This window comes from Passer montanus, unplaced genomic scaffold (assembly GCF_014805655.1).
Source record: "Passer montanus isolate IOZ18808 unplaced genomic scaffold, ASM1480565v1 scaffold265, whole genome shotgun sequence".
Taxonomy (NCBI): domain Eukaryota; kingdom Metazoa; phylum Chordata; class Aves; order Passeriformes; family Passeridae; genus Passer; species Passer montanus.
The window spans coordinates 26517-36973 of NW_024367317.1; the positions used below are offsets into that span (position 1 = coordinate 26517).

Here is a 10457-nt window from a genome sequence, read left to right on the forward strand (position 1 = left end):
CTGGAGGTCCTGCTGAAGTGTGTCAGGTGAGGTTTGGGGTGACTGGTGCTGGCGATGTCCTGCGGCTCCTTGGGCTTTGGATGCATTGTCGGATCTGCATGACTTGGGAAGGTGGTGCTGGATCTGTGCTTATGGACACGCAGCTCCCTGTGGCTGTCCTGGGCTCCTGTCAGCTCCCGAAGCATTGATTTGTGGAGAGGGGAAGGAAAGGTGTCAGGGCGATTGTTAGTTGGTGTCCTTTTGTGTTTGTGCAAATCCCAGGTTGGGCATTTGTTGCTGTGTATCCAAAGGGAATGTGGCCCTTCTTTTCCTGTTCTATAATATACATCCTGGGAGCCACAGGCATCCTCATCCCGAGTGTGACTGGGAAAAGCCCCTGAGCCTGAGGTGTGTGCAGGGAGGAAGTGGTGCTGAGGGGGACGTTGGCAGTGGTTTCAGCAGTGTGTCAGAGGGTTGTGTCCATAGTGCAGTGTTCCCTGTCCCTTCCCTGGTGGCACAGCTTCTGAGTCACACAGGAGGTGTTCCCAGGCCCCAGTGATGGGTGTCCCGTGTCACACGGGCAGTGCTGTCCCACGCTGGTGTCCTCTGAGGCCGTGTCCCTGCTTCCCACCCACCCCTTACAGGGAGTGAACAAAGAGGGAGAGAGACCTGAGCGGCTGGGGGGGACACTGGGGGGAAGGCAAAGCCAAGCCATGGATATCCCTAATTGCAGAGGAGGCAGCCTTCCTTCTTCCCAGCCTGGAAAGGTCTGGAAGTCGCTGTTTTTTGGGAAGCTGGCCAAGCTGTTTGCTGTCAGATGTTGAGAGGAGGTCCCTGTGCACTTGGGGCAGTGTGAGGGAAGGGAGCCACAGTGGAGAAGTTGGTGGAGAGCTGTGTGCCATGTGAGGGATGGCAGGCGTGGGGCAGGGGAAGGAATTAAATGTTTTGGGGACCAGCCTCTGCCCAAATTGAGTTACAAACAAGACCATAAGCCAAAGTCAATAGTATGGATTTTCTTAACTGTATATGAGACAGAAATGGAAAAAGGGAAGGGAGAAGGGAACATGGTGACAGATTAGGTAGAAAATATTAGTGGTCCCTGAATGGCAAGGGCATCCCTTTGGGCCTCTCCATCTGGTCATCTTGTTGGTGAGGATCCCCCCATGAGTCTAGTGTGTTGAGATCGGCGGAAGAAATGCAGCAGTCAATATGAGTGATCAGAAAATCTCAGAACTTCATTGATAGGCACATACATTTATATTGGTGTTAATGAGGGTAATAGATACTGCAAAAGGCGAGCTCATTATTGGTTAGTTACTTATCAGCTAACTACGCCTACCTTAGCATTCTTGTGGCTACTATGTTGCATCTATTCTTATCTTCATATTTCTAACTAATGATCCTCTCCCCCATCTTGATGTTGCACCAAGGGCACAGTGCCCTTGCCTGATTTAGACACTGACTCCTGGCTCCTATACCTATCTCCTTCTTCCTTAACTAACAGTATTATGTCAGTGTGACCTTTGTCAGCCAGCCAGCTGTTCACAAAATCCTCCACACTTCCCCTGTTTTTCTGTTGCACAAGCGTAGTCTGATTAGATGCAGCAAGTCTCATTCTTTGAAACATGTTCTGTAAGCACATGCAAAAACAAGGCAAAACTAACACTACCAACAAAGCTATAATGACTACTATAATGGTAAATCTAACAATAGAGCGTAACCATGTTCCCAGGCCTAAAGATTTGAGCCACTCATCAATACTGGAGCCTGATTCTACCTGTAAGTTTCCAGTTAAGCTTCGCAGCTGAGAGAGCTGGGAGTGGATGGACTGGGAATGATCAGAGAGGTTCATGCAACACATGCCCTCAAATTCTTGACAACCATGGCCTTGTGCCAGTAAACGGAAGTCAATTGCAGCTCTATTCTGAAGCGTTGCATGGCAAGTGGAATCAACATCAAGCAAAAGGCTAGAAAGTGCCAAAGAAGTGGCATTAGTTTGTTTAGCAAGCCAACATCCTAGCTTGTTTAAAATGGTATGGGCACCTGCTGCTGATACCCCTGGAGCCAAAAAGGATGCTGCCACTATGGCCCCTGGGGACCAAAATGTTACATTGTCTTTGCAGTCAGCAGTAAATGCCTGGCCTATTCTTTTAATTCTATGATAGTGGCGGCTAATACTCAAGATCATGGATCAATCTAAGGCATGCATCCGCCATCAGCGAGCCTAAGAGTTCCAATTCTTGGGGTTCCTGCGGTGCTCTAGGAAAATGAGAAATGCATTGGTCCCAGTTATCTACACTGACGCTGGCGTCATTGGTTTTGCAGTTGGGTGTTTTTGATGGGCATGGCCAGGGATCCGCCGGTAGCCCAACCAAAGAGGTTGTAAATGGATTACCGGGAGAAGATAATGACACCAGTGGATTATTATTGATGACAGTCAGGTGGGATTGCCCAGGTAGGGGGTTGAGGTGGGGGTGGCAAGTTTGAGACAGTGTCTCCCAACAGGCACTGGATCTCTTCCATCACCTTGCTTCATATCCAGTGCAGTGGTAAAGGCCTCAGGAAATGAAAATGAGTCTCAGGAGCTTTGGAGGTCATTGATGGTTTCTTGCCCCTCCTCAGCTGCCCTTCGTGTGAATGTCCCATGTGTGTGGCCTGCCTGGGTTGGGGGTTTTACAACTGAGCTGTTTTGTGTAAGGGAGTTTGGGTGTTCACCACCTGTGATCAGAAGTTGTGACACACACTGATAACCTCTCCTGCAGCCCTTTGGCTGGTGGGAGTGTGTGCAAAGCTCAGGGGATTGGGTCTGAGGGCCATGGCCTCCACCACGCCAAACCCAACCTGAGCTGATTTTAAGGACATCTGCTGGGTATGGCTTTCTGGGGGATACTTATTTCTACCTCAGCCTTGTTTCCTTCCCTCTAGACCTGAGATAATAAAGAAACAATCTCCCCTGTATCTATCTCAGGCTCCCTTAGGCGACTTAAGTCCACAGTTGCTCTCAGGAGGCATGTGCAGGGAGATGTGGGCTTCAGTGGTAGCAGCATATTTACACAGTTGAGCCATAAAGGGCAAAGAATCCTTCCTAGCACATTTTGGGCCGTTGAGCGCTGCGTTTCTGTCTGTCAGAGAGGGGAAGAGAGGGGGCTGGGGGTGGAAGGCGTTGGAGGCGGCTGAGGGCGGTGCTGCAGTGGAGCTTTTCCCACTTTTGGGATTGATTGGTCATGGCAGACTTTGTCCCAGCTTGAGGAGAGTGGTCCCGGCTGGGATCTGTCCCATTGTCAGGTGGGCTGAGTTGTGGGTCTTGTGCCCAGTGGTGACTCTCACCAGTCCTGATTTCCATGGTTTGAGAATTTATTGCCAGGTGAATGTGGGAATGTTGTCTCGTTGTGTCCCTGATCCCCCGTGTGCTGGCAAATCTGTGCAGGTTCAGTGTGTGCTGGTCTGGTGCAGTTCCAGGTGGGAGTGTGCAGGAGGGAAGTGGCACATCTTGTCAGCCTTGCCCTAAAGCTGGAATGTTTTGTGCTTCTTGCAGGTGTGCGGTTGAGCCTGGGATGTTCAGGCCAGTCCAGATGTATGATCCAGCATTTTGGAGAGCCCCTGTGGCTGGGGTTCCCAGTGGTGTGTGTCAGGTGAGATTTGGGATGACTGTGGTGCTGGCAAGGTCCTGAGGCTTTGGATGTGCAGTGAGATCTGCATCACGAGGGAAGGTGTTGCTGGCGATGTGCTCCCATGGATTGTTATTCATGACAGGCAGGTGGGAATGCCCAGATCTCTACCAATGGAAGGGGATGAGGGGGGCAGAAATTGTGACAGAGTGTCTCCCAACAGACTCTGGATTTATTGCATGACATTGCATCACATCCAGTGGTCTGGTAAAGGCCTGAGGCGATGAAAATGAGTCTGAGGAACTTTGGTAGTCTTTGATAGTTTCTCAGCCGCCCTTCTCATTAATGTCTGTTGTGCGTGGCCTACATGGGTTGGGGGATTTGGAACTGAGCCGTTTTGTGTAAGGGAGGATGGGTGTTCACTGCCTCTGACCAGATGTTGTGGCACACAACAAAATCGTCTCCTCCAGCCCTTTGGCTGGTGGGAGTGTGTGCAAAGCTCAGGGGATTGGGTCTGTGGGCCATGGCCTCCACCACGCCAAAGCCACCCTGAGCTGGTTTTCAGGACAGCTTCTGGGTTTGGCTTTCTCGGGTTTACTTGTTTCTCTCTCAGCCTTCTTTACTTCTCTCCAGACCTGAGATAATTAAACAACACTGTCACATTGATTAATTGCCGAGTTGCTGTCCGAGGTTTTTATTTTTTTTCCTCTACTCCCCCGGGCGGGGGAGGAGGCTGCACCGTCCGAGCTGTGGCACAGCAGCTGGCAGCCGGGGGGCACTGCCCAGATGCGCCGGCTGGAATGCTTTTTGCTTCTTGCAGGTGTCCGGTTGAGCCTGGGACCTTCTGACCAGCCCAGATGTATGATCCAGCATTTTGGAGAGTCCCAATGGCTGCAGGTCAGAGTGGTGTGTGTCAGGTGAGATTTGGGATGACTGTGGTGCTGGCAAGGTCCTGGGGTCCAGGGTTTTGGATGCATAGTGAGATGTGCATCATGTGGGACGGTATTCCTGGGCATGTGCTCCAATGGAATATTGTTCATTAGAGCCAGGTGGGAATGGCCATGTACCTCTCTAAGGAAGGGAATGAGGGGGGTGGCAAGTTTGACACAGTGTCTCCCAACCGACTCTAGATCTGTTGCCTCACATTGCATCCCATCCAGTGGTCTGGTGAATGCCTCAGGAAATGAAAATGAGTCTGAGGAGCATTAGAAGTCATTGATGGTTTCTAGCCCATCCTCAGCCACACTTCAGGTGAATGTCCCGCGTTTATAGCCTGCCTGGGTTGGAAGATTTAAAACTGAGCTGTTTTTTGTAATGGAGTTTGGGTGTTCACTGCCTCTGACCAGAAGTCGTGGCACACACTGATAACCTCTCCTCCAGCCCTTTGGCTGGTGGGAGTGTGTGCAAAGCTCAGGGGATTGGGTTGTGTGGTGGTGCTGGTGAGGTCCTGGGACTCGAGAGCTTTTGATGCATTGTTGGACCTGCATCATGTGTGAAGGTGTTGCTGCGTGTGTGCTCAGGGACACACAGCTCCCTGTGGCTGTCCTGGGCTCCTGTCAGCACCCGAGGCATTGATTCATGGGGAGGGGAAGGAAAGGGGCCACAGCTTTTGTTAGTTCTGTTCCTTTTGTGTTTCTAATGTCCAGGTTTTACTTTTCGTGCTCTATTTTCTACACGAATTGAGTGTTCCTTTGATTTTATTAAAACTCTTTTTTGTTTCATTTTTGTGTCCTTGGAGAGACAATGATCATCGCATGGGGAGGAGGGAGGGCTCAGGAAGAAGGAAGGCGGGGGGCAAGGTGCTTGTAGGGCTTGTTTTACTTCTCAGTATCCTCTGATGATTTTGGCAGTAACTTTAGGTAAATTTCCCCATTTGAGTCTGTTTTCCCAGTGATCAGTGTGAGATTTCTCCCCCTCCTTATCTCAAGGCACGAGCCTTTCCTTATATTTTCTCTGCCCTTTTTGCTGAGAAGATGCGTCATAAAGCAGCTTTGCTGGGTACCTCTCATCCAGGCAGCGTCAGATCACAACATGGACCCTGTGACATCATTCGGTCTTGTGGTTTTCTATCTCTTGTGAAAGATGTGTGCACTTACAGGGAGGCAAAACATGGGATCCTGAGCCTCTAGATCCAAAATATTACTGTTTCCATATGGGTGTGTTCCTGCTAGCAGAGGTACTGTGTGTTCCCTCTCTTGCTGGGCGCAGGGGATTCTTTCAGAGGTGCTGATACCAGCAGGCAGGATTCCCATGGACCCTTCCAAACACCCAGCTTCGTGCATGGAGCAGCTTTCCCTGGAAGGCTGAGGCTCTGGGCAAGGCTGGGTTGAGGAGACCATCCCTGAGCAATGGCCATGCGGCTGAGCCCGCAGATCCAATGTGAAGCCACCCACCAGCAGCTCCCAGAGGCAGATCCCCCCATTCCAGGGCCCATCGTCTCCCAGCACAGCCCTTCCATCCAGAGCTCCCCTGGAGCTGACCCCAGCCTCAAACCCGACATCTCCATGTGTCACCCCTTATTCCTGTCAAATTCCTTGGCTGAATGGGGGTGCTGCACTGACCCCTCTTGCTGGGACACCAGGACCCTGGGATCAGGGAAAACAGGGAGGTAGGAGGACAACAGGGTCAGAGGCAATACAAACACCTGGGTGACTGGGATCTCCAGGCTCTGGAGGCACTGGGGAGCGCTGGGGAATAGTGGCACTGGGACTCCAGGGCTGGACTTGGGACAGTGCTGGGGTGGTCACAGTGCACAGCTCCAGCCCATTCCCAGCACTGCAGCCCCAAACTGCTCCAGCCCTGGGGGAAGATCCCCTGCCCGGCCCCACTGTCCCACCCAGGACCACTGTGTCCTGCTGGATCACCCCAGTCCCGCTCTGCTGAGCTGTCCCACACATCGGGTCCCGGGGGCTCTGCCCCAGCAGGGCTGTGGCTCCAGACTGGGCTGGCACTGGGACACAGCTCCCACAGAGCCCCTGGCCCCAGGGATGGCCCTGCCCTGCCCTCACCCAGCGCTGGCCCTGAGCAGGGTCTGCCCCTCAGGGCTGGGGTCAGGCTGGAGCCCAGTTCAGGATCCCTCTGGAGCAGGAAGGGACATCAGGACATGAGGTCCCGAGAGATGCAGCTGTGGCTGCCTGTCACCTGTTCCAGCACCTTTCTGTGCAGATCCCATCCCTGCTTCTGGAGCAGTTTTGGTGGGACCCCAGGCCATGCACTCAGTGAGATTTAGCTGCTCATGGAGCCCCAATTGCTGGAGCCTTTCCCAATGCTGCAAGAATTGAGGGCGTGTCTCTATCGTGAGATAAAGGACCCCAGGAATCCTGAGCTGCAAGAAGGGATCCATGACCCAGGGACAGAACCTCCACCCCAAATCAGGGACTGGACCCTCACCTAGGTCAGGGATTGAATTCCCACTCCAGGTCAGGAGCTGAGTGACCTTGAGATAAACATGACCTTGGGATCATTGTGACACGAGATGATTACAACACAACCATGACCAGGAGACAACCATGAGGTAACCATGGCATGACCACAACCCAGATCCATCTCTGAGTCTCGAGGATACCCAGGGTGTTGCAGGGAGTTGTTTTCCCTGACCCTGTAACCTCTGTTTTCTGGCTTCATTGGGTGGTTCATCCCATCCCACACCATCCCTGTCCACATGTTCATGTTGCCCAGGCTGGGACATCTCAGCATCTCCAGGGCCAGTGGGGAATCTGGTCCAAGCAACACTGGGACCAGAACTGCAAGGACCATTTGGAGCTGCTCTCACCAAAGGGATGACCTTGACTCTGGAATGACTTTGACTTCAGTCTGACTCCGTGCTCTCTCCCACCCCAGTTCCTGGTTCACCACAGGAGAGGGGAGTCACCATCAGCTTTTATTTACCCCCCAATAAAAGTTTCACCTTTGGAATGCCCCAGATCCCATGTGGGACCCCCCAGCATCCAGGGGGCCCCCAGATTCTGGTATTCCTTAGCCCCAGCACTCAGGGGACCCCCCAGTCCCCTCAGCCACGCTGCGGCCGCAGCTTCATCTCGGTGAAGGGGATGGAGACGTTGAAGCCTTTCCAGGGGAACCAGTGGATGCCCTGTGAGGAAGGGGAATTAGAACCCTTGTAGACATCCAGAGACCCCCCTGTGAAGTCCCCATAGACCCCCACAGACCTCCACAGACCAGAGAGATGCCTGCAGACCCTATGGATCCCTGCAGACCTACATAGATTCCTATGGGCACTCATGAACCCTCACAGATCTCCACAGACAAACCCCCAGATACAGATCCCCACAGGCCCCACAGAATCACATAGACCCTGTTTTCCACAGAGCCCTGTGAAACCCTATAGACTCTCACAGACCCTTGTGGACCCTTAGAGACCCCAACAGGTTCCCTCATATATCCCCAAACCCCCATAGTCCTATAGTCCATCCAAAGGCCCCCTAGACCTCCCTATCCATTCCCACAGACCGCCCCCCCAGCCTCCTGCAGCCCCTTAAAACGCCCACCAGCCCCTTGCAAAGCCCCCTTAGACCCCCCAAATTCCCTCATAGCCCCTCCATCCCCCCCCAGTCCCCTGCTCCTGGGTCCCGCCTCGCCCCGGTACCTGGTGGTCTCGGGGGGTCCCGTAGCGCCCGTTCAGGTTGGCGTAGTGGCAGTTGCGGTACCACCAGGCTCCCCCGTAGGCCACGGCGCAGGGTGGGGGCCGGGGCCGCCCCGAGGGGTCCCGGCGGTCCCGAGGGTCTCGGAAGTCCCGGTCCCGTGTCGAGAAGGGGCTGCCCGAGTGGTAGGAGAGGGCATCCCCTGTGGGGAGCGCTGTCAGGGACCCCCAAACCCACCAGGAACCACCAAAACCCACCAGAAACCCCAATACCCCCCCTCCCCAGAGGCCCCAAAAGGCACCAAAGATTCCCAAAACGCCCCAAGGACCCCAAAACCCACCAGGGACTTCCAAACCCGCCAGGGACTCCACAGACCCCTGCCAGGCCCCAAAACCCCCAGGGGCCCAAAATCCCTCCAGGAGCCACAGAGTTCCCCGGCGTCCCCGGGAGCCCGCTGTGCGCACCGGCGGTGCCGCTGAACGCTCCCACCCGGAGCCGGTACCGCTCCTCGGCGCCGCCGACGGCGAAGTCGCGGTAGAGCGCGAAGGCGGCGTCGCGGGCGGTGCGCAGGTCCACGCGCAGCTCCGTGCGCGCCGCGCTCGTCAGCTCGTGCAGCGCCTCGTTGCCTGCGCCCCAAAATCGTCTGGCACTCCCCGAAATCCTGCGGGCCCCCCGAGCTCCCCTGTCCCCCCCACCCCATCTCCTGCATGTCCCCTGAAATACTGGGACCCCCCTGGACCCTTCGAGCCCACCCTGAACTCCTGGACGCTCCCCCACAAAACTCCTGGGGACCCTCCAAGTCCTTCCCCAAAACCAGACCTGAATGTCTGGGGACCCCCCAAGTCCCTCCAGACCCTTGGGGGAACCCCTCGGACTCCCTGGTCAGTGCCTCCTTCCCTGCACCCCACAGCCTGCCTCCCAATTGCCTGGACCTCTCCTGGATCCTACGAGTCCCCCCCTCCGTCCCCTGGGGAGCCCCCGAATTCTGGGGGAATTATTATTCACCGAATACTCCCTGCTGCCGCCCCAGCAGCTGGCTCTCCTCAAAGTTCCCCCTGTCCCCCAAACCCCCAGAGTGCCTCCGTTGGCCCCACGTCTCCTCAAATTTTTACATGACCCCCCAGTGCCCCCCTCACCGAGCCAGAATTCGCCGCTGACGTTGCCGAAGCCGCGGGCATATGACTCCCACCCCCGCCAAAAGTCGGTGCTCCCGTCCTGGCGGCGCTGGAACACCTGCCGGGGGGAGTCAGGGGCACCCCAAAACCCCCTGACCCCCCCATACCCCTATTTCCCTCCCATAAACTCAGTAGAATGCTCCCAGCCCTTCCCAATGCCCCCCAGTTCCCCTTCCAGTGCCTCCCCATCACCCCTCAACCTTCCCAATGCCCCCCAACACCCTGCAGGATCCCCTATTGCCCCCAAAGCCCCTCTTTCCCCCTCCCCAGAACTCCATAGACCCTCCTATAGCCCCCTGCAGCAGCTCCCCCCACCAGTGCCCCCAGTGCTCCCAGTCCCACCAGCCAGCCGCCGCCGTCCGTCTCCATGTCACAGAAGACGCGGAGGGGCCGGGCCGGGTCCCCCCGGAGGAAGATGAGGGTCTCCCGCGAGGGGCCCGGCCCGTTCAGCTGCTCCTCGGCGCAGTCCCGGGGGTGCGGGTGCGGGAGGGGGGCTGGGGGGGCACGAGGGTCCCCTCAGACACCACAGGGGCTTCCGGGGACTCAGGGGTGCTGGTGCCCCCTCCCCGAAAAGACGCAGAATCCCCGACTCAATATTTGCCCCACCCCTATCCAGGGGTCGGGTGTTCCCCACCCAATAACCGCCCCCCCCCAGGACCCAGCCGAACCCCCAGTATTCACCCCCCACAAAGGACCCCACCCTCCCAAAAGGACTCAGGCTGCCCCCCAATGCCTCCCTGAGGAACTCGGGTGTCTGGGTGCCACCCCCAGGATCTCAGCCGCCCCCAGATGATCCAGCTGTCCCGCCAAAGTTCCCCCCCAAAAAAAACCCCAGGGGTACAGGTGTCCCTACAATGGGTTTTCCCCTCTCCAGTGACCCAGCTGTCCTTGTTCCAGCCCCCCAAAATGATACACACCCCCTTCCCAAGGACCCAGTCCCCCCAAAAGCACCCAGGTAACTGGGTGCCTCTCTCAAGGACCCACCTTGCCCATCAACCCAACCCCTCCCCACAAAGGACCCGGGCACCCCCCCCGAAACCCCCCCCCCCAAAGGACCCAGATTCCTGGGACCCCCCTCACACCAGGACACAACACCC

The 10457-nt window shown here is 55.8% G+C and overlaps 1 protein-coding gene across 2 annotated transcripts in view; it reads right to left on the reverse strand.

The window, feature by feature from the left end:
• Positions 1 to 7449: 7449 nt before the first annotated feature.
• Positions 7450 to 10457, reverse strand: part of LOC120503664 (tenascin-X-like) — a 26932-nt gene continuing 23924 nt past the window's right edge. For both annotated transcript variants that reach the window (XM_039712382.1, XM_039712380.1), the window contains 5 exons: positions 9703 to 9854; positions 9322 to 9418; positions 8650 to 8811; positions 8191 to 8387; positions 7450 to 7677 (listed from right to left, as the gene is read on the reverse strand). In XM_039712382.1, the coding sequence (XP_039568316.1) occupies positions 7597 to 7677; positions 8191 to 8387; positions 8650 to 8811; positions 9322 to 9418; positions 9703 to 9854 (689 nt within the window). In that variant the 3' untranslated portion in view covers positions 7450 to 7596. The remainder of the gene's footprint in view (positions 7678 to 8190; positions 8388 to 8649; positions 8812 to 9321; positions 9419 to 9702; positions 9855 to 10457) is intronic.